Source organism: Delphinapterus leucas, chromosome 14, assembly GCF_059928025.1.
Source record: "Delphinapterus leucas isolate spDelLeu-1000000601 "Yukka" chromosome 14, BTC_Dleu_Yukka2, whole genome shotgun sequence".
Taxonomy (NCBI): Eukaryota; Metazoa; Chordata; class Mammalia; order Artiodactyla; family Monodontidae; genus Delphinapterus; species Delphinapterus leucas.
Genome location: NC_143142.1, coordinates 16,078,073 through 16,101,882, shown reverse-complemented (window position 1 = coordinate 16,101,882; position 23,810 = coordinate 16,078,073). Strand labels below are relative to the sequence as shown.

Below are 23,810 nucleotides of genomic sequence, written 5' to 3'. Positions count from 1 at the left end.
GGCATATCTGGTGACACCATTGACAGAGGGAAATCAGGAATGAGGCTGGTTTTGGGTGAAGGGAAGTCTCTTAGGTTTTAGATATTGTTTAAGGTGGTAGATGGATGTGTGGTGTGGAATCAGAATGTGGCTGAGAGGGAAAGGCAGTGACACAGACTTGAGTGTTACTGACTTAGAAGGGATGGAGTTGAAATGTAAGCGAATAGGAAAAAAGAATGCTAAGACCTCCCTTAGTTTAGCTGGAGTATGAGAGAGAAAGGAGAGCTAGAAGGAACAGAGTTTTCTGCTATCTCTGATTTGTATGCAGTTGTCTTCCTGGTTTAAATGTGCCCAGTAGTCCAGAAATGGTTTGTTTGGTCAGTCCAAAATACAAAAGGATTACTTATACCCTCTGGTTGTCAGCAATTGAGTGCTACATTGTGGCTTTCCTCAAGATCTTGAAATGGAGAAATAAGATTGCCTTCTGGAGTTACTTTAAGATTAGTGTATAATGAAGCCAAGTATGGATATGCATAATCTTCTTAATGAGGAGGAGTAGCTCCTGGGCCTGTAAGATGGAACTGCAACGTGACAGTGTATTCCCATTTTTAAAGAAATGATGTGGTCAAGATGCAGGCTGGTCAGCTTTGGAAGTGTAGAAAAAATGTCCACATATGCAGAAGCTGAATAGTGTCCATCTAAGCTGTGCCTAAGAGATGGAGCCTGAGCTCACAACCTTGAGGTGTTCCCATCTTTTTGGTCGGGCTATCACGGATAAGGAAATAGATTCAAGGGTCTGGGGGCGTGTAGCCAGGGCCAGTTAGTATAGCTCTCTTAAATGAGTTCAAACTCTTCCTGATCTAATTGCATGCTTACCAAGGAACTATTTTTGTAAATTGTCAAATTTTGTTGTTGAAATTCAAACAACATGGAGGTATATAAAATAAAAAGCAAAAGTTCCCTTTCATTACCTTGCCTCAGTCTCACCCCTCAGAGGTGAGGTGACCTATGGCTTGATGTATTCTTCCTGATCTTTTTCTGGGGAGACACACACACACTCACAGAGTTTGTCTTTTTTTTTTTAAATACAGAAGTGGGATCGTCTCATTCTTACAAAGCCTTTTCTGATTATTTGCCTTCCCTTATTGGTCTGCCCGTAGTGAGAGAACGCACTGGTCATAAAGACAGACTTGAAGAGTGCTAGACCTTATGACAGTTATTTCTCATTGTAAATTAATTGACTGGCTTATAGATCAGTTTGTGAGGGTCTACTATGCTCACCAGGTGAAATGCTTGGGGTTCTGAGCCATCAGGGCTAAGGTGACTGTCTACACCATGGGGGCAGTGAGTAAATGCCAGTCAGGGAGGCTTCTCAGGTGGCAGCCTGCTAGCTTTTCCCCTGATGTACATGTATGACTCTCTTTACACTTGCCCTTGCCAGTGACTATGAGTATGAGCCTTGTTAGTATTTCTTACTTGCATTTCTGTCAGCCCACAGGAAAGAAGGGCTAGCTGTTGGCCTGGTCTTCCCTGGGCCCTGCTGATCCATGGGGAAGAGTCCTCTGCCTTATCAAAATTTGTATACTGCCAGCATAAGAATGAAATTGCCACCTTAGTTCTTTGTGATTCTCCTTCCCACTGTCTTAGATTGGCTTTTTAGGTGCCCAGAATGTGGAAAACTGATGACAGTGTTTGCATTCAGGCGGTGGTTGCAGGAATCCAACAGGCCCATGCAGAACAGTTGGCCAACATGCGAATCCAGGACCTGAAAGTCAGCCTCAAACCCCTGCACTCTGTGAACAACCCCATTCTAAGGAAGAGGAAATTACTCGGGTAACTGAGCTTATTTCTTCAGTTCTCCCTCATGGCTGGTGTGGTTGAGTACAGGGTTCTGTAAAGGTCAGCCAGGGGTCTGCCCTTTTTTGTCTCTTAAGAGGGTGGAAAGGATATGTTCTTTAAATAGCATCAGAAGTTGGAGATACTCTATAGTTAATTATTTATCTGAAAAATCTGTTCCTTATGTTTAGCATTAACATCTGTTAAGAGTTGGGTTTTGGGGTCTCACCTTGTTATTACCTCTCTCCCAAACTTCTAAAGCACCAAGCCAAAGGATGGTGTTTATATCCACGACCGTGAGAATGGAGCCGAGGATTCAAATGTTGCCTTGGAAAAGCTCCGAGATGTGATTGCTCAGTGTATTCTCCCCCAGGCTGGTAAAGGTCACACCATTTATGAATGCTCTGTGCGTGTCTGTGTGTGTGCACATGCACATGACTAAAGGAGTGGTTTAATTTGAAGTTGTCTGTTTCATCTTTGTGTTATAAGAAAATAAGTACATTATATAGTTTGTGCCCACTGAAAAGAATGGACGGTGGGAACTCAGAAAAGTGAGGCTCTGGCCCACCTTTGGTTTCCTGTAAAATTTCTAGTTTCGGTTTAATTGCCAGCGTCAGACACAGCACGTAATTTTGTATTTTCCTAGTTTGTTAATGAGATTACAGGATAGAGGATGGAAAATGGAAAATGTGAACAGGGTCAGGATTAGGTTGGGAAGGTCAGGAGGGTTGGGAAACACCATATCCAGAGCCCTTAGAGTACAAGGCTGTCATTAACTTGTGAATGTAAAGAGACGATCTCTCAAGTTCAGAAGCGGCCCTGGCTGCTACTTGTATCATGGGCAGGGTGGGACTTAAACAGAAGTCCTTTCGAGTGAGAGCTGTCTTTCCAGTATGTTCTCTTTCCACCTAATGGGGTATGATGGGCTTTTCTCAGCAGATGAATGAGATGCTTCAAGTAGTAGGCCAGGAAACTGTTGAGTTGACCAGTCTTCCTAGATTCCTTGGCTTTTAAGGGAACTTACTAGTGTGCCTCAGGTAGCCTTCCAAAGTAAGAAATGAGCTTAGGAGAAAGAAGGTAGCCCACTCAGCCTTATTCTCCCTCCGGCTCATGGTCTCTTAAGTTAACCAGGTGCTTTTGCTCAGCAATAGTCCGACATCCTATGGGATGCCTATTTCCCATCCCCCAGTGCTAAGACTCTGGGGGCATCAGGGAATTTGTGTGAGGTGGTCAGAGCAGGAAGAGTTGAGAAACCAGAAGCGGTCTACATCAGTGGTCCCCAACCTTTTTGGCACCAGGGACTGGTTTTGTGGAAGACAATTTTTCCATGGACTGGGGGCGGGGGGTGGGGGGATGGTTTCAGGATGATTCAAGTGCATTATGTTTATTGTGTGCTTTATTTCTATTATTATTACATTGTAATATATAATGAAATAATTATACAACTCACCATAATGCTGACAGGAGGCAGAGCTCAGGTGGTAATGTGAGCGATGGGGAGTGGCTGTAAATACAGATGAAGCTTCCCTCGCTTGCCCACCACTCACCTCCTGCTGTGCGGCCCGGTGGTTGGGACCCCTGGTCTACATGTAATGTAGGGACTAGAAGTAATGATAGTCTGGTAAAGCTTGCACCTTTAATCATCACTTCTCAATAAGTTGGACCTCATGTCCTTCCATCTCTGACACTAAAATCCCATGATGCTGCAGGAAAATGCAACTTCTTCTTCATCTTTATCAATAGGAGAGAATGAAGATGAAAAGCTGAATGAAGTAGTTCAGGAAGCTTGGAAGTATAACCGGGAATGCAAACTCCTAAGAGATACTCTGCAAAGCTTCAGCTGGAATGGTAGGAGCCTTAATTATGCCTTTCCCCAGGAATGCAGAGAAGTAATTGTGTTTAGAATATGTAGGATCTCTGGGGGCTGAGCTGGGACTGTTTTCAGGTAAAGTAGGGCTGGCGAGTGAGTGGAATACTGTGGGACAGGGGGTTAGCCCTACAGTAACTGCCCAGGCATATCTGGACATCTGGCCCTTTCGCTTGTTTTCCAGAGTTCAGATGAATTATGTGTCGCAGATTCATTGCTGCAGAGCCCCCGTCACATACCACTTGGGCAAAAAAACAGTCAGATCTCAGAACTCCTTCCAGATACCTGAACTGTTCACTGGGTATTAAGGAGCAGTATACTCTGAAGGGGAGAAAGAGGGCAAAGTACCACAGAGTCCGCCCTGCTGATCTGCTTAGCTTAGAGAAAACCTGTTTCACTGAAGAGTAGAGAGTGCCAAATCTGCTGCTCTTTGAATTTTTTTCCCCACAGGCAAACAAGGTACAGGTGTGTTTTTTGAGCTGCTTTTGTATTGTCTTTCTACTTTAGCAGACTAAACTAGACTTAAGGTCTAGGATGCTCAGGGAAGGAAGCAAACTCATTGCCTAGCTTGATTCTTGGACATGAGAAATCCAAAGTGCTAGCCTGGCCATTCCCATACTTGGAGGAGATTAGCTTCCCTAGGATTTTTTTTATTTTTTAAGATTTTGAAATATCAATACAGAAAAGTGATCACATTTGAGGTATGCACGTCCGATGAATTTTCACAAAGTGAACACTCCCATGTAACAAGCACCTAGAACATGTAGTGGAGCATGTGCCCTCTTTTAACTGCTACCTCCCTCCTCACAAGGGTAATTATGATCCCAGTTTCTAGCAGTATATATTAGTTTTGCCTGGTTTTATATTTTATGTAAGTGGAGTCAGAGAAGTCTATGTTCTTTTGTGTCTGGCTTCTTTTAGTCAAGATTATATTTGTGAGATTCAACCATATTGTTGTGTGTAGCAGCAATTCATTCTCATATATATGTATGTAAATATATATATATTCTCTCTGTATATATTTTTCTCCATATATATACACATATATGTTTTTTGTATTTATATTTATCCATTCTGCTGTTGAACGGACATATGGGTTGTTTCCAGGTTTTGGTAATTAAGGAAAGCACTGCTATAAACACTCTTGTGTACATCTTTTATGAATATTTTAATGAACTCATTTCTCTTATGTATCTAGGATTGGAGTTGCTGGTTCATGGGGATATTCATCTGTTTAGCTTCAGTAGGTACTGCCACCAGTTTTCCAAAGTGGTTGTACCAATTTACACTTCGACTAGCAGTGTTTGAGGGTTCTAGTTATTCTATATCCACACCAACCCTTGCTATTGTCTTTTTCATTTTAGTCATTCTGATTAATAAGTACTACTGGTATTGCGTGTCATTTTACTTTGCCTTTCCCTGATGACTATGAGCTTAAGCACGTTTTAATGTTTATTGGCCATTTAGATTTTGTTAAGTCCCTATTCTTTTGCCCATTTTTCTATTGAGTTGTATCTCTCTTATAGATGTGTAGGAGTTCTTTATATAGTCCGGATATGAGTTCTGTTGTCGACATACATATCACAAAGAACTTCTCCCTCTTTGTGGTTTCTTGCTGTGCTGTTGTACTGAACATGGGATTTTTACAGCCAGGTTAATAAGCTGCTCAGTTCTACTTGAAAAATGGGGGAGTTGAACTGCTTTTGATCAGTGTTGGTGATGGTTCCTCCATGGTGAGGGTGAATTTGACACTGGTGAGATGTACCTTATTGGGTCCCTGTCAAGAATCTTATCACCTCCCAAACAGTTTGGAGACTGACCTTTTTCTTTTTTGGGTTTCAGGTCGTGGATTCACAGATAAAGTAGATCGACTAAAACTGGCAGAAATTGTGAAGCAAGTGATAGAAGAGCAAACCACATCCCACGAATCCCAATAATGACAGCTTCAGACTTTGTTTTTTAACAAGTTGAAAATTTATTCATTAATGTATAATTTGTATGTAAATTAATAAATCATAATTTCATTTCCACATTGCTTAAAGATGCTGTATAAATTTAGATACAGGATTTACTAATAGTATAGTTCATTTGTTTTTAAGAAAAGCTCAGTTCCTAATATATTATTACTTTAGGATTGTTTAGTCATATGTGGTAAAGCTGACAGATGGTATTGTCAAGCAAGATTGTTTTATTTGTAATAAAGTATACAAAAACCATTTGCCAGTGGTAGGCAAAGGACCAACTATACTGACCTTAGTAAACAGTTGAATCAAGTACTGTGGAATCTGGTTTCAATTGCCCTGTGTATTTTACTTTCTGCACTATCAGTGGATTAGCTCTGGTGCCAAGAAATTTTTGTGGATCCATGTTGCAGACTGCTTGCCTGTTACAGGGTGCCACCTCCCATGATGGAAGAGGCAGGGAGTTGAGCCCTCATTTTTCTTATCCCTAATTCCCTAGAGAAGAGTGGTAATATTCCTTTTTTGTCATATTTTTTTAAAAGGTATTGGTGTACTTCTTAAATCTAATGGGATTCTCTATTGAGTTTATTCTTTTCATGTTTAACCAGAGCTTCAGCCCTCCCCCACCTCCTTTGAGATCCTACTTTGTCCTCTCCCTTTCCTGCAGCCCTCACCAGCTCCATTGCTTCTTATCTCCTTTCCCTGTTCTTCTGGCCCCTTTTATGGGATGATTTTTCTGAGAAAGTTCCATATCATAAAAACTGGACTATTGGGTTAGCATCTAAAGATGGTCCAAGTTTTTTCTCTTAAAGCTACCCTTTTTCTCTAACGTTTCTGCCTGGGTTTCATGGTGGCATCCCCTGGGATGCATGTATTTTATTTATCACCCTTCATTTTCAGGAAGCATGGTTCTGGCCCAGAGATCAGATACTTGAATAGAAAACAAGGCTGGGTGCTTTTCTACTTTGTTGTTGTACATATGGGCATCCATAACACACCATTTTTATTTATTTTTTTAGCAGTTCTTGATTGGTGGTTCTGTGTTGGTAAATGGGAGAGCTAATAGGCCAACTCCAATTCACAGAGGAGAAGAAAAGGATCAGTAGGCTCAGTTATTCAGTTTCATCCCATCAAATTCTCTTCAATCAAAATCAACCCCACAGAGCTCACTTATTTTCTAACTCTTCCACTTTGCTGAGTATGTCTTCAGGGTGACATTTGCTTAGTATGTCCCATATGTGTGTGAATGACTGTAGGAATATATGATAAAAACATTAAGTATCTCTTAGAAATTACCTTACACATTGGTTCCCTTTTACTTTGGAGAGTTTTAAATTCAAGGCATTTTTTGAGGTAAGGCTCACTAATCCTCGGTGATTGATAACTGCTACAAATAGATACCCTATAAGGAGAATTCAATACTTTTTTTTTTTTTTTTTTTTGCGGTACACGGGCCTCTCACTGTTGTGGCCTCTCCCGTTGCGGAGCACAGGCTCCGGACATGCAGGCTCAGAGGCCATGGCTCACGGGCCCAGCCGCTCCGCGGCATGTGGGATCTTCCCGGACCGGGGCACGAACCCGCGTCCCCTGCACTGGCAGGCGGACTCTCAACCACTGCACCACCAGGGAAGCCCGAGAATTCAGTACTTTTAAACATGGCAGAATCTAACAGGCAGCAGAGAAAACATGTTTTCTTATTTACTAACCAGAAAACTTAGCTGAGAGTTGAATTAAGGGTTGAATTATTCTGTTTTTTCAGTGAAATGCAGTCTTACAAATCAAAATCACTTCTTACAATCAGGAAAAACTCTGCAGTTGTTTCTGGAACAACTGAATACCTGTTATTTTTCTTATCTTAGGGTAGAGGTTCAGTGTTCGCTTGGGAGAGAAAGGTAGTAATTAACTTTGTTACTCTTCTTTTTCTTCAGAGGAATCTTCTAGCATGCCCAGTCTACCATTAACTTCTCAAATTTGTTATCTGGGTGTCTTCTAGAGGCTCAAGATGATTTCCTTCCCTGTGTGGTGAATTTTAGGCATGATCTAAAAGGGTATCCAAAAGATTCTTCCTTTTACTCTGAGCAGCAGTTGCCCGTGTTTCTTTAGTCTGAATTAAACTGGCCGTGAAAATGAGTGCTGTATCCAGACAGGTCCATGCTGAAAGTTTGTGAATACCCTGGAGGATGCTCTAGCTGTTGTAACTCAGAAGTGGGTCCTATCCTACAGAGAGCTCCTTGACAAAACAACAACTTCCAAAAGACTCAGCAATGTTTGGTCTTTAAAGTGGAGTTCTGTTTATGGAATTTGTTTGTAGGCCAGTAGCAAATTCTGCTTTAACTTTACCAGTCAGGTTTACTAATAAAACATTCACATGTACTGGAAGTGAAACAAAATCATCCTTGTCTCTTTTGGCCTGTCTGTCTAATGCCTGTACCTGCAGGAAGTTCACACTGTAAGAACAGTTCTCATAGGCAGGAGGTTAGAGTCTTCAGTTTTCCTACATGATTTGCTAACCCTCTGCTTACTATAAAACCATTACTCAAATACCTTTAGACTTTACCATAGTTATTAATCTGCTTGATGTGAAACAACTTTTGTATTTTTCTGGCTAATGTATTGTATAAGCTATAGGAGAACACCTGTGAGAAATTTATTGTCTGAAACATATGATAGGAGGAACTGCTTTTTAAAAAGAGTTTTGTTTTTGTATTCATTTGAGATAGAACAAGTTGAAGGAATTATTGGTTGAAGAAGTCATGATTTAAATCAGATCTTGTGTGTGAATGCTTGCGTGCGTGTGTATTTATTGAAGAAAATGTGTCTCAATTTGAGAACTGGAAAATTGGATATTTGATTTTAATTATATTTTTATTTATTTAAAAAAGTAGAAGTGGTCTTTCATTATTGATTTTTTTGTCCCACAGAATGACTTAAATTTTCCCTGCCTGTTTGGTTAAGACACAGGGGAACAACTTAAATCTGTGATAATTTCCAAGTTACATAATTTTAAGAGGCTTTCCTCTTATACAGAACACAAGGAGAAAAGAAATCCAGCTGGAAATCATTTCACCATTTTTGCTGTAAATTTTTTAATGTGTTTGTGATATGATAGTATTAATTTCCTTGCTAGATGTGGATGATTAATTTTTTCATCTATATTAGGAATTAAATATTATTAACTGGGGATAATGAGTTGATCTACTCTCATGCTTATATCTGAGATCTTGTAGTACTATTCCATTCTCTTTTGAATTATATAAGGCATTTCTCCATTTTTGTGTGGTACTTATAGCCATAACCCTTATTTTGAAGGTTTTATATTGTAGATATTTGACTTAATATAAAATTATTTTTATGCAAGATAAAAGATGTAGAGTCTTTAGTTCATCTTATGATGCAAAGGAGAATAACTGGGCAAGGAATGTGGTTAAATAGGGCTTTTTTCCTTTTAAATTTATACTGCTAAATACACCAGGAGATCAACATCAAAATCAAATCCAAGGACTTCCATAGACATTACAGTTCAATTTTAGTTACGAAAGCAAAGAAGTCTTTAAAAAGCTCTTATACAGTCCATTTTTATTTTCTTGATGAAATGGTAACTAGATACCTGGTTAATCAGAGTTTAGTTTTATTCCAGACTTTGTTTTTATGTTGGGAGGAACTGAACTTTGATCTTAGTCACTTGTGAGTCTCCGTAGTGAAACTGAACTCCTTTCATTTAACACTTAGTACGTTTGTGCATTAGGAAAACTTATTAGAGGAAAATTATGTATATATGCAGACACAAAGTGGCTAAACTCATCTGTTATGAACAAAAGTTAATGAGGGAGAATTTGTGCATCCACATACAAGTTTTCTTGAATTAAAGGAGAAAAACCAGACCCTGACAAAGGAGGGCTGGACTGAAAAACAGTACCCTCAATACTACAGAAATGAGGAAAAGAGGTAATGGGCAACAGAGAGCTTCGTCCTGCTCTGAGATCCCGAAGAATCCCCATCCCCTCCCCCCTGACCTCCTGCCAGAATGTTGGGTTTCAAAGAATGCGCAGATTAACGGATATCAGGAGTAGTGTGGCCCTGGGCTAAGGATAAGGATAATTTACCTGAGTAACAGTCCTGGCTGAATCATTACAGGCCTTCTACTTGGTATATCTCTGTGTAAGCGTAAAGGGAACTTAGCCAAGGAGCATTAAAACCATTGCTGTTGGAAGGAAGTCATATAGTAAGGAAACCACTGAAGGCCGAGAGAAAAGCAAGAACAGAAACATAGCCCCAAGGTCTGTAAGACTCAGAGTTGGGCAGTACCCACCCATAAGGGAGCCAGCATAGATCTGAAGTGAATACCTGTGACGGAGGGTCTGCGTGTCAGGGAAAGCTGCTGCTGCTGGACATAGGCCCTGCATCATCAACTGATTTAACATGGCAGCGTCTGTGACACACTCTGCCTCTATACTGCCTTCTCTACGGAAAAACCAAGTGGCCTTGAAGGAGGGTAAGATAAAGTTTCAGACTTGGGCTCAGCAGAAGAGGGATCTGAGGCTGGGGCCAGTGCCAGGATCTTCATGTTTCAGTTTGAGGATTGTGTTGCTGTTGGTGATTTCTCTGCCAAGCTTGTACTGTGACCTGGGATCAGTATATTACTCTTCCTATGAAACAGTCACCCCCAAGAGTCTGACAGTGGAAGGAAGGGAAGACCAAGTGGAAAAGCTCTCCTATGTGCTATTTATGCAGGGCCAGAAACAGCTGATTCACCTGAAGGTGAAGAGAGACTATTTTGTGAATAACTTTCCAGTCTTCAGCTACCACAATGGCATCCTGGGGCAAGAAATGCCTTTCATCTCACATGACTGTCATTACGAAGGCTACATAGAAGGAGTCCCAGGTTCTTTTGTTTCTGTCAACACCTGTTCAGGCCTCAGAGGCGTCCTGATTAAGGAGGCAAAATCCTATGGCATTGAGCCCATTCACTCTTCAAAACGGTTTGAACATGTGTTGTACACCATGGCCCATGAAGCTCTAGTCTCCTGTAGTGTCACTTCCAATGACAGCCAAGTGGCATTCACCAGCCAGCAACAAGAGAGCAGCAAGCCTCGCAGTCAGCAGGTGCCATCCTACTTGTGGTCACATACCAAATACGTGGAGATGTTTGTCGTGGTCGACAACCAGCGGTTCCAAATGTGGGGCAGTGACGTCAATGAGACAGTCCAGAGAGTAATGGACATCATTGCTCTGGCCAACAGCTTCACTAGGGGAATAAACACAGAGGTGGTGCTGGCTGGAATGGAGATTTGGACCGAGGGGGACCTCATACAGGTCCCAGTGGACCTGCAAGTTGCACTCAGGAATTTCAATAGCTGGAGACAAGAGAGGCTCTTCCATCGTGTGAAGCATGATGTTGCCCACATGATCGTTGGACACCATCCTAAAGAGGATACAGGGCAGGCATTTCTCAGTGGTGCCTGTTCAAGTGATTTTGCAGCAGCTGTTGAATCCTTCCACCATGAGGATGTCCTCCTGTTTGCAGCACTCATGGTCCATGAGCTTGGGCACAACTTGGGTATTCCGCATGACCATTCGGCCTGCGTTTGTAAAGATAAACCCTTTGGCCTCATGCGTGAAAATATCACTAAAGAAAGTGGCTTCAGCAACTGCAGCTCTGACTTCTTCTACCAGTTCCTCTGGGAACACAAAGGGGCCTGTCTATTTAACAAGCCTGGGCCCAAAGGCCGCGTACGGAGGGATTCCCGCTGTGGAAATGGTGTTGTAGAAGAGGACGAGCAGTGTGACTGTGGTTCTGACTGTGACAATCACCCATGCTGTGACCAAACATGTAGGCTGAAGGAGAATGCAGAGTGTGGTGATGGACTCTGCTGCGTTAAATGCCAACCGAAATATAAGGGATTCATGTGCCGTCCTGCTTTGGGGGAGTGTGACCTCCCAGAGTATTGTGATGGTTCCTCTGGAGAATGCCCCATAGACAGCTATAAGATAGATGGTACAACGTGTGATAGAATTCACTATTGCGCTGGAGGTCGCTGTAAGAACCCTGATAATCAGTGCATGGATATATATGGGTTCTCTGCAAGGTCTGCCCCAGAAAACTGTTACATTTCAATGAACAGAAGAGGGGACCGGTTTGGAAACTGTGGTATTACCAACTCACCTAGGTTAAGATATTTGAAGTGTGTAGATGATAATATATTTTGTGGGAAACTTATATGTACAAATGTTAGACAGGTACCACAAATCAAACCAAATCATACACTGATCCAGGTCGCTCATGAAGATGACTGGTGCTGGAGCATGGATGCCTATAACACTACTGATATCCCTGATGATGGAGATGTACACAGTGGCACTCTTTGTGCTCCAAACAAAGTCTGTGTAAATTACTCTTGTACTGATTATGCTGTGCTCAAGTATGACTGCAAACCAGCAGAAATGTGTAATGGTAAAGGAGTTTGCAACAATTTTAGGCACTGCCATTGTGAGGCTGGCTATGCTCCCCCTGACTGCAGAGGTCCAGGAGATGGTGGTAGTGTAGACAGTGGTCCACCTGGCAAACCAACTGAAATTCAAAGTGTAGGTGTAGGTGGCGGTTCTTTTCATCATAGCATTGAGTTTAGAAATGTTGGCAAGCTAATTTTCATACTCCCTTCATTTCTTTTAATATTGTTGTTAGTTTTAATATTTTACATTACCCTCAGGGCTGTAAATGAGTCAGTAGAGACCCTAGGGCATACCTTGGAGGAAAGTTCAGAGGAAACCACTAGTGAGGGATTCTTAACGGAGTTTCTACCAGTGGGGCTACAAGAGGAGGAGTCAGAAAACAAGGACCAAGAAGAGGAGGCCCCCTTGCCGCCGCTGGAGGCTCCCCCGCCGCTGGAGGCAATGCTGCTGCCGCCGGAGGCCCCACCACCAGGAGAGCCAGCACCATAAGAGGTAGCAGGTGAAGGAAAAGGATAACCAAAGGCAGAAGTGTATTGGAAGAATCCAAAAATATCGAATATCTCAAGCACTGAGTGGGAAAGAGGGGCTCAGAGAAGCAAAGGTGAAGTGACAACTGATGGTTCCTGTAGCTCTGAACAGGATATATAGTCTACAGAAACATACTAACATGGGAACAGAGACGCCCCTGCTTTCAGTATTCATTTTAGTAATTTGGTTATATGTTCATATATGAACTCATAAAATATTCTATATTTTTGCTTTTTTCCCATTTCATGAAACAATTTTATTTAAGCTCTTCTCATGAATCATACCTATCAATATCATCTTTCATTTGGGCCAATTTCTGATCTGAAATTACTTTTCAGGGCCTACCATCTTCCATCTACATTGTTTGATACACAGTATTATCTCTACCTATGACTATCACAGGGTCATTAATCCCACTCATAACACATTATCTTAAAAATGTTATCTGTTGAGTAATCTAATTTGCCCCAAAAGTTGCTATTCACGAATAAAAGGTAATTTAAAATAAATAAAAAGCTATTTTAAGATGAAGCATCGCTTCAGACTCCATACAGCCTAGTCCTTGAGGCTTCTTTATTTTGGGGATCTCTTGGAAGGGGCTACATCTGATCCAGGGTTGTCCGATCACCCTGGGTCTGGGTGCATGGGGGAAAGGGAGCAACTTAGGCAAGAGACAACCTTGTCTAGTGTGGAGTTCAATTGAAAGTATTAATTGTTCCTTCTTTTCTGTTTTTCGACTTCACTTATTATATTTATTTCTCATTTCCTTTTTAAGTTAACATTGTTGACTGACAGTCCAAAGGAACAGAGCTTTGGAGGGTAGTCAATTGTCTGTAAAGAGAGCACAAAGCACATACAATATAACATTATGCATTCTGTGCAAGACACTGTGCTACTTTACATTTGTTGTCTTAATTTAATCCTCCCATCCACCCTATGAGACCTCCATCTTGTACATGAAGAAACAGAGACCAAAGACTTTTGCTCTAGAGTTGATAAGGGGTGGAACCTGCAAACGGCCCCAGGTATGACTGAATCTACATTCGCCACTGCCTCGTGAGCCTGTTCCTTTAGTAAAAAAAAGTGAGCAGGAAGACAACTGACATGTCCTTAATTGCCCAGGTGATTAGTGATGTTGAGCACCTTTTCATGGACCTGTTGGCCATCTTTATGTCTTCTTTGGAAAAATGTCTATTCAGATTCTCTGTCCATTTTTAAATTGGACGTTTTTCTTTTTGATATTGAGTTGTATAAGTTCTTTTTATATTTGGATATTAACCCCATATCAGATATATGATTTGCAAATATTTTTCCCATTTGATAGGTTGACTTCATTTTGTTGATGATTTCCTTTGCTGTGCAGAAAGAAGCCTTTTAGTTTGATGTAGTTCCACTTGTTTTTTCTTTCCTTTTTAAATATTTATTTATTTGGCTGCTCCGTGTCTTAGTTGCAGCATGCAGGATGTTCACTGCCACGTGAGGGATCTTCCTTGAGGCATGCAGGATCTTTAGTTGCAGCACGCAGGCTTTTAGTTGCGGCATGTAGGATGTAGTTCCCTGACCAGGGATCGAACCCAGGCCCCCTGCATTAGGAGCATGGAGTCTTAACCACTGGATCACCAGGGAAGTCCCTAGTTCCACTTGTTTTTGCATTTGTTGCCTTGGCTTTTGGTGTCAAATCCAAAAAGCCATTGTCAAGGCCAGTGTCAAGGAGCTTACTGCCTATGTTTTTTTCCTAGGAGTTTTATGGTTTCAGATCTTATTTTCACATCTTTAACCCATTTTGAGTTAATTTTTGTATATGGTATAAGATAGTGATGCACTTTCATTTTATGCATGTGGTTGTTCAGTTTTCCCCTTTACTGAAGAGACTGTTCTTTCCTCATTGTATATTCTTGGCTTCTTTGTTGTAAATTAATTGACTATATATGTATGAGTTTATTTCTGAGCTTTCTATTCTGTTCCATTGATCTATGTGTCTGTTTTTATGCCAATACCATAGTGTTTTGATTACTATAGCTTTGTAATATAGTTTGAAATCAGGAAGCATTATGCTTCCAGCTTTGTTCTTTTTTATCAAGACTGCTTTGGCTATCTGGGGTCTTTCATAGTTCCAAACAAATTTTAGGATTATTTGTTCTATTTATGTGGTAAATGTCATTGGAATTTTGATAGTGATTGCACTGAGTCTACAGATTGCTTTGGGTATTATGGAAATTTTTTTTTGTGTGTGGTACATGGGCCTCTCACCGTTGTGGCCTCTCCCGCTGTGGAGCACAGGCTCCAGACACGCAGGCCCAGCGGCCATAGCTCACGGGCCCAGCCGCTCCGCAGCATGTGGGATCCTCACAGACCAGGGCACGAACCCGTGTCCCCTGCATCGGCAGGCGGACTCTCAACCACTGCGCCACCAGGGAAGCCCTATTATGGACATTTTAACAATAATAATTCTTCCAACTCATAAACACAGAATATTTTTCTATTATTTGCATCTTCTTCAATTTCCTTCATCAATGTCTTATAGTTTTCAGTGTATAGATCATTCACTTCCTTGGTTAAGTTCATTCCAAGTATTTTATTCTTTTTGATGCAATTATAAATGGGGTTGTTTTCTTAATTTCTCCTATGATAGTTTGTTATTAGTGTATAGAAACACAACTAATTTTTGTATATTGATTTTGCATCCTACAACTTTACTGAATTCATTTATTAGTTCTAACAGTATTTTGGTTGAGTCTTTAGGGCTTTTTATATATAACATGTCATCTGCAAGTAGTGACAGTTTTACTTCTTCCTTTTTTTTTTTTTTTTTCGGTACGCGGGCCTCTCACTGCTGTGGCCCCTCCTGTTGTGGAGCACAGGCTCCGGACGCGCAGGCTCAGCGGCCATGGCTCACAGGCCCAGCCGCCCCGCAGCATGAGGGATCCCCCCCAGACCGGGGCACGAACCCGCATCCCCCACATCAGCAAGCAGACTCCCAACCACTGTGCCACCAAGGAAGCCCACTTCTTCCTTTTTGATTTGGATGCTTTTATTCCTTTTTCTTGCCTAACTGCTCTGCCTATGACTTTTAATACTATGTTGAATAAAAGTGGTGAAAGTGGGCATCCTTGTGTTGTTACTGATCTTAGAGGAAAAGCTTTCAGCTTTTTCACCACTGAGCATAATGTTAGCAATGGGCTCAAATTTCATTCTTGAGTAGAATTCATCATTTGGGGTGGGTGTGGACCAAAATCTCACTTAAGTAGTCTCTTAAAAAAAACAAAACAAAAAACAAAGGCAATCTTTCTCCACCAATGAAAATGCTGAACAACTTTAAAATAATTTTTCACCTGCTTCTATACATAAAGCTGTCAAAATATTTAAGCTCCATTATTACACAACCTAAATGTACAACGTTAGATGAATGGATAAAGAAGATGTGGTACATATATACAATGGAATATTACTCAGCTGTAAAAAGGAACGAAATTGGGTCATTTGCAGAGATGTGGATGGACCTAGAGTCTGTCATACAGAGTGAAGTAAGGCAGAAAGAGAAAAATATTGTAAATTAACGCATATATGTGGAATCTCGAAAAATGGTACAGATGAACCTATCTGTAGGTCAGGAATAGAGTTGCAGACGTAGAGAATGGACATGTGGACACAGGGGGGTAAGGCGAGGGTGGGACGAATTAGGAAATTAGGTTTTACATAAATACACTACCATGTGTAAAATAGATAGCTAGTGGGAACCTGCTGTATAGCACAGGGAGCTCAGCTTGGTGAGCTGTGACGACCTAGATGGGTGGGATGGCAGAGTGGGAGGGAGGTGCAAGAGGGAAGGGATATAGGTATATATATAGCTGATTCACTTCACTGTACAGCAGAAACTAACACAACATTGTAAAGCAATTTTACTCCAATTAAAAAAAAAAGGCTATCTTCCTCCAGCAACGAAAATGATGAACAACTTTAAAATAATTTTTCACCTGCTTCTATACATAAAGCTGTCAAAATATTTAAGCTCCGTTATCACACTCCATAATATATGTCATGGCTCCAGGTGATTACTCTAGAATGAGGAGATGAATCTTTCGTAACCCTCCCCCCAGAAATATGCACACTCCGCCACCTTATGCTCTGTTATGGAAAATCCTTCTAATTCCAGATGCTGATTGGTGGGGGGAGCTAAATACTTTGACTATGACCTTACCTATGAGATAGATTTTGTGTCTTTGAAACCTGTAGCATAATGAACTATAATTACAGACATTTCAAATTCTCAGTAGTTTTTGCTTAATCAGAGTCAAAGGCAAAATCTGCATTTACTTGTGGGAGAACCTTTCAGTGAAATTTTAAGATAAAACTCAAGGCCTATTCCTCACTAGAGTGGTTGAGACATGATTTATACAGCTCGACTAAACTTAAAGATGAGCTGTCTTCAGTGTAGGCAAAATTACATCCTTATGGAGCTCATTGTAATGTTGATCACTGAGAAGGAAGGATTTTGTTGAGAGAAAAGTTGGAAGTTGGGGACCCAGGGTTTGTTTAAGAGGGTCCAGGTAAAGGACCGAGGCACAAGAGGCTGGAAGGTACTGCCCTCTGGAAGACTGCTGCCTCTTGAGTTTTGATGCATTGATGTCACACATCCATTATCTCCTGTTTTCTGAATTGTAATCCCTGTTATTTTCAGAAAGCCCAGACCCAAATACTTTTTAAAAATGGGATCCTATCCTACATGCTCCATTTATTTTGGACTCCCTCCCTTTAAGAAGATGCTATCTTAATTTATTTCATGATCATCTCCTCTTTTTACCCCCTTCACTGGCTGCAGCTCTCCTCACTTTGTTCTTGAAAATCACTGCTAACTTAGTGTACAACTTTCCATATCCTTTTCCATAGTCATGTAAGTATACATACATATATATATATATATATATATATATATATATATATATAGTGTGTTTTAGGGGTAATCTTTTAAAACTGAGCTCACATTATTTATATTCCTTTGAATCTTGCTTTTCTCTGCATAGTGGCAAGCTCAGCAAGTCATCCTATATTTCTAAATCATTTCTTTTCATGACTGCATAGTATTCCATGGTATTTTGTTAAGTATCTTCTACAGTTAATTCAACCATTTTCAATAGTTGGCCATGAATTTTGCTTCCACGGTTTTGTTTTTAGCCTCTACAAATAATACTGCCAACAAAATACTTCTAAATACACAAATCTGAATATAGTACATCTAGGATTTTCTTCTGGGCCCTATTCTCCAAATATGCTATCTTCCTGTTATTTCTTTCTCTTCCCCACCACTCCTCTTGGCAGAATTCTACTCTCAGGATGACTGACAGACATGTTCAGGAAACTAAGACCAGGTGAGAAGCACCTCCCAGTATCATGCTTCAAGCAATCCTGTTACCTTGAGTTAACTCAAGCTTTGGCTGCTTGTGTTGTGCTGGTTCTGAGAGGCAGTAACTCCACAGCTAGAATTCATTATTGTTAGCAGGGGATAAGGCCGAGGTGATTTATGGGAGCCTGCCCCTCTCCTTTAAGGCCTTGCAGCGGTAGTTTCAGAGGACATCTCTCTATGAAAAAAAAATTAACAAATTTTCCCACACCTCATTAAGGGTTTAGGAATAGTACTTTGGGCTTTGGGGCCTTCTGCTCCTTCAATGCACTCACTAAGATGGAATCTAAACTTCTAATCCAGGCATACCACTTCCTATACCACTGGCCAACTCTAGGGCTATTTTGAGAGGTTGGCTAAATCATTTGGGTTTTGAAGTCATAGTGATTTAGCTTTGAATCTCTACTCATCTTTCTTAGCAGTGAGTTTGGATAACTTAATTTTACCCTATGAACATCAGTTTTTTTCAACCATAAAACTGGATAAATCATAAATACCCTGCAGTGTTATCGTGTGGATTACTAATATGTAAAACTTTTAGACTTCTGCTCAGAACAAAATAAAGTCAATAAATATTTGTCCAGGTTACTATTGTTTTCCTTTGTTGCATATCATATTAACAAATTAAGCATTTATAGGGTATTTCCTGCCCATCCTACATCCTCTTAATCTCCACAAGTTATAACAAGTTATAAATCCCAGAAATTTCTAACTAGGGTCTACCCTGAAATGAGGACTCAGTTTATGCTTTCCAAAAATTCCACTTACATTTAACTAGATCAAACTGTCTTCTTTTTTGTAATACTTATCTTCTTAAATGAATATTTATGGGAAAAAAACCTGTCAGGAAGTTATAGAAGAAGAGGGAACTGGTAGAGTGGGCAGAAGGATCTTCAGAGAAGGAAAGTAAGGAGCTGAGTTAGCCTCAGCGTATGTGGTTTTGCCTAGAGTTTAGTGGTCAACAAGTATTGACTAATAAGTCTCTTATCGGGACCCAGCTCCACGGTTGAGCTATTCACATTCATACCTGACCATCCATTAGATGTCCCAAACTGGTACTTTCTCATGTCTTTTCTTTTTTTTTTCAATTGAAGTATAGTTTATGTACAATGCTATATGTTACAGGTAGACAGTATAGTGATTCACAATTTTTAAAGGTTATACTCCATTTACAGTTATTATAAAATATTGGCTATATTCCTTGTGTTGTACAATATTGTCTTTTCTTATTAATAACACAAATGTCTTTGAGGTTAATAGAAATAGCTCAATTTTATATATGAGGCTCAGAAAGGAGAACTGTTTGGCAATGTCACATAGTTAATTAGTAGCAGAGTCAGGACTGGAATTTTAGGTCATTTGATTTCATCGTCAGTTTTCTTTTTGGTATTAGTGATGTGCTACAGCAAGTTAATATCGCTGGTGAGAGCTCACTGTAGCATATCTTACCAATTCTGTGTTCAGTGACATCATACTGGTAGCTTGAAATTGGCCATGGTGGTGGGAGTATTTACAGCACAGAAATAGGTAAATCATACAAATTTGAGTACCAATTGTCAAACACTTACGAGCATATCACCACAATTATTTCTGGTAATACAAAGAAATTATAAACCATGTTCCCTGAATCCAAGGAATTTATAATCTACCTGTCTTTGTAGACAAAACAATATTATATGAACCCAACTGGTTGTGATATGTATAGGACTAACTGTAAGTTCATTAATAGAATAATGTAAGTTCATAACACCAAATAACGGTCAATTGATCAAATGTAGGTGATAAATCCATGGACCTTGACTTACCCTAGAATTATGAATCAGGATTAAAATTGAGGGACTTCCCTGGCAGTGCAGTGATTAAGAATCTGCCTGCCAATGCAGGGGACACGGGTTCAATCCCTGGTCTGGGAAGATCCCACATGCTGCGAAGCAACTAAGCTAGTGCGGCACAACTACTGAGCCTGCGCTCTAGAGCCCACAAGACACAACTACTGAGTCTGTGCCCCTAGAACCTGTGCTCTGCAACAAGAGAAGCCACCGCAAAGAGAAGCCCATGCACCGCAACGAAGAGTAGCCCCCGCTCGCTGCAACTAGAGAAAGCCCACGTGCAGCACCGAAGACCCAACACAGACAAAAATAAAATAAATTAAAAAATAATTTAAAAAAGATTAAAATTGAGAAACTAATGGTCAATATCTTTACTGTGAATTGCTATTAAATATGAAATCTGACCTCAACACATTTGTTCACTTTTTCATAGATTCATTCTTTCATTCAAGCTTTCACATTCAAGAAACATTTATATGCCAGGAACTGCACTAGATGCTGAAGATAAAAACACAGATTCTGGATGTGGAAAAACTGGAACTTCTACATATCATTGGTGGGAATTTAAAAATGGTGCAACCACATTGGAACAAAGTTTGGCAGTTCCACAAAATGCTAAACATAGAGTTACCATATGACCTAGCAGCTCCACTCCTATAAACATATATATCCAAAAAATATGAAAACATACACCCATACAAAAATTTGTACACAAACGTTCAGAGCATCACTATTCATCCCCAAAGTGGAAACTATGTAAATGTCTATCAACTGAAGAATGGATAAATAAAATGTTGTATAGCTATACAACAGACCATTATTCAGCAATAAAAAGGAAAGTAGTATTGATACATGCTACAGTATGGATGAATCTTGAAAACATTATGCTAAGTGAAAAAAGCTAGTCACATAAGGTCACATATTATATCATTCTATCTATGTTAAATGTCCAGAATAGGCAAATCCACAGAGACAGAAAGCTGGGGTGGAAGAAGCTGAGGGGGAAAGTGAGGAGGGACTGCTAACCAGAACAAGTTTCTTTTTGGAGTGATAAAAATGTTCTAAAATTAAATTGTAGTGATAGTTGCACAATATTTATTCTAAAAACTTTTGAATTGTGAGCTTTGAAAGGGTGAATTTTGTAGTAGCTTAATTATACATCAATAAAGCTATTTTTAAAAGTAAAAAAATTAGGGAATTCCCTGGTGGTCCAGTGGTTAGTACTCCACACTTCCACTGCAATGGGCACGCGTTCGATCCCTGGTTGGGGAACTAAGATCCCGCAAGCTGCGTGGTGTGTACCAAAAAAAAAAAAATTATAAAAGTAAAAATATTAAATATAAGGCTAAAGTTCCCTTTTATCAGTAGTCCTAATCACTTCCTAATCCTCCTCATTGGGAACCATTATTATCAGTTTAGTGTATTTGTTTCTAGACCTTCTTTTAAGGTAGAAAGAAAATATATAGTATTGTTTCATGTATGTAAGTATAACATAAATAGTACCATGCTTTTTTTTTAACTCATTATGTCTTGAAGGTGGGTCCATTTATACATAAGCTCCTCAAAGAAAGTGCTCTGGTGGGATCTTGGGCATTATAAATGCTTACTGTATTTGATGTAATTCAAATAAATAGCATCAAGATATTTGGGGAAAGGCATTGTCATTTCTGCAAAGGATTTCATGCCTGGCTAATTCCCTGGACCCCCATGGTGGGTTAAATATTCCTGATGATATAGTAAGAACTTTGCTACAATCTTCTTCAATTAAAAAAAACCTTTGCTCCAGCAAAGGGTTGAGAGTACAAGCCCTGGGACTTTGTATGGAGGAGCCATACTGGAGGTAAAATAAGAAACAGGAGAGGGTCACGTCTGGAAAGCCAAGTGCAAAAGTGTTTCAAGGAGTGATCAACAGTATTTATGTAGGTTATTAACCAAAAAGCTTAACTAAATGGGATTCTAAAAATTAATATGAACATACTTTAAACAACTTGAATATTCGTCTATTGGACTATTGTTTGATGTGGTAGGTAAGAACCTTTATTTCTGTTTGGTTCATTAATGGAAGTAAAATGTAAATAGAGAATGATTCGTGATCTTTTTTAAAAGAACCTCTCTGCCATTTACAGTTGTCGTGTTCACATCTAATGCTATAATATATATTTTCAAGTAGCTTTTCCAAATCATTTGACTCAGTGCAAAAACGTTTTCTCTTTACAGTCACATCTTAACACTTTATGTAATATTTAATTGGGTACTATAGTCATAGGTACCATAGTCATAAGTATAACTTGCACAAATAGGTTTGGAAATAAACATAACTTGGTACTTGGTGGAAGCAGATACGTAAAGAAAGTAGATATTAAAGTATAGCCTACTAATGCTAAATGTCCAGTGAGTTGTGACTGTCACTTTGTTTTAGAGAAAGAATGGAGAACATCAGTTAATGAAATGAGTAGGTCACTTTGTTTTACAGAAAGAATGGAGAACATCAGTTAATGAAATGAGTAGGTAAGTGAAGGGTAAGAGAACTTCCAGTACATACCAAAATATTAACGTTAAATGAGTATGTTGGGCATTATAGGATACTTTAAAACAATTACAGTCATCACCCCAAACTTGTAAGGTCAATTAGGCTGCAGTTTAAAAATGTGTCCTGAAAAGACAGACTCTTCAGCAAGTGCTGTTGGGAAAGCTGGACAGTGCATGTAAATCAATGAAGTTAGAACATACCCAAAAATAGACTCAAAATGGCTTAAAGATGTAAATATCAGACATGACACCATAAAACTCCTAGAAGAGAACATAGACGAAACATTCTCTGACATAAATCATAGCAATATTTTCTTAGGCCAGTCTCCCAAGGCAACAGAAATAAAAGCAAAAATAAACAAATGGAACCTAATCAAACTTAAAAGCTTTTGCACAACAAAGGACACGATCAACAAAACGAAAAGACAACCTACGGACTGGGAGAAAATATTAGCAAACGATGCAACTGACAAGGGCTTAATTTCTAAAACACATAAACAGCTCATACAATTCAATAACAAAAAACCAAACAACCCAATCAAAAAATGGGCAGAAAAGCTAAATAGACATTTCTCCAAAGAAGACATACAGATGGCCAACAGGCACATGAAAAGATGCTCAACATCGCTAATTATTAGAGTAATGCAAATCAAAACTACAATGAGGTACCACCTCACAGCGGTCAGAATGGCCATCATTAAAAATTCTACAAATAATAAATACCAGAGAGGGTGTGGAGAAAAGGGAACCCTCCTACACTGTTGGTGGGAATGTACATTGGTGCAGCCACTATGGAAAACAGTATGGTGATTCCTTAAAAAACTAAAAATAGAGTTGCCATATGATCAGCAATCCCACTCCCAGGCATATATCTGGACAAAACTCTAATTCAAAAATATACATGCACCTGAATGTTCACAGCAACAATAGCCAAGACATGGAAGCAACCTAAATGTCCAGCAACATGAACATGAATGGATGTTCATGAATGGATAAAGAAGATGTGGTATAGATATACAATGGAATACTACACTCAGTCAAAAAAGAATAAAATAATGCCATTGGCAGCAACATGGGTGGGCCTAGAGGTTATCATACTAAGTGAAGTAAGCCAGAAAGAGAAAAACAAATACCACAGGATATCACTTATATGCGGAATCTAAAATATGATACAAAATGAACTTACTTATGAAACAGAAATGGACTGACACACATAGAAAACAAACTTATGGTAACAAAAGGGGAAAGTGGGTAGGAGAGGGATTAGGAGTTTGGATTAGCAGATATAAACCACTATATACAAAATAGATAAACACAAGGTCCTAATGTATAGCACAGTAAACTACATTCAATATCCTGTAATAAACCATAATGGAAATGAATAAGGTGTATATATGTATATAGGTATATATATGTATAACTGAAGAATAGGT

At 39.6% G+C, this 23,810-nt stretch overlaps 3 protein-coding genes across 10 annotated transcripts in view; 2 read left to right on the top strand and 1 right to left on the bottom strand.

Moving 5' to 3' along the window:
* MAPKAPK5 (MAPK activated protein kinase 5) overlaps window positions 1-5,712 on the top strand; it is a 38,410-nt gene extending 32,698 nt beyond the window's left edge. For 4 of the 7 annotated variants that reach the window (XM_089894544.1, XM_030764340.2, XM_022550909.3 and 1 more), the window contains 4 exons: window positions 1,682-1,812; window positions 2,077-2,198; window positions 3,559-3,663; window positions 5,525-5,712. In XM_089894544.1, coding sequence (XP_089750670.1) covers window positions 1,682-1,812; window positions 2,077-2,198; window positions 3,559-3,663; window positions 5,525-5,619 — 453 coding nt within the window. In that variant the 3' untranslated portion in view covers window positions 5,620-5,712. Of the gene's footprint in view, window positions 1-1,681; window positions 1,813-2,076; window positions 2,222-3,558; window positions 3,664-5,524 lie in introns of all 7 variants that reach the window. The other 3 variants (XM_089894545.1, XM_022550910.2, XR_016387504.1) reach the window with 2 other exon arrangements.
* Window positions 1,021-23,810, bottom strand: part of TMEM116 (transmembrane protein 116) — a 120,539-nt gene continuing 97,749 nt past the window's right edge. For both annotated transcript variants that reach the window (XM_022550915.2, XM_022550911.3), the window contains exon 11: window positions 1,021-23,810. This exon is cut by the window's right edge and continues 13,641 nt beyond it. The gene's annotated coding sequence lies outside the window, so the exon portion shown is untranslated.
* Window positions 5,839-20,812, top strand: LOC111162751 (disintegrin and metalloproteinase domain-containing protein 1a-like). The gene is given in 2 exon segments (XM_022550906.3): window positions 5,839-12,551; window positions 12,553-20,812. Coding segments are annotated over 2 exon segments (2,640 nt in total). The 5' UTR covers window positions 5,839-10,062; the 3' UTR covers window positions 12,704-20,812.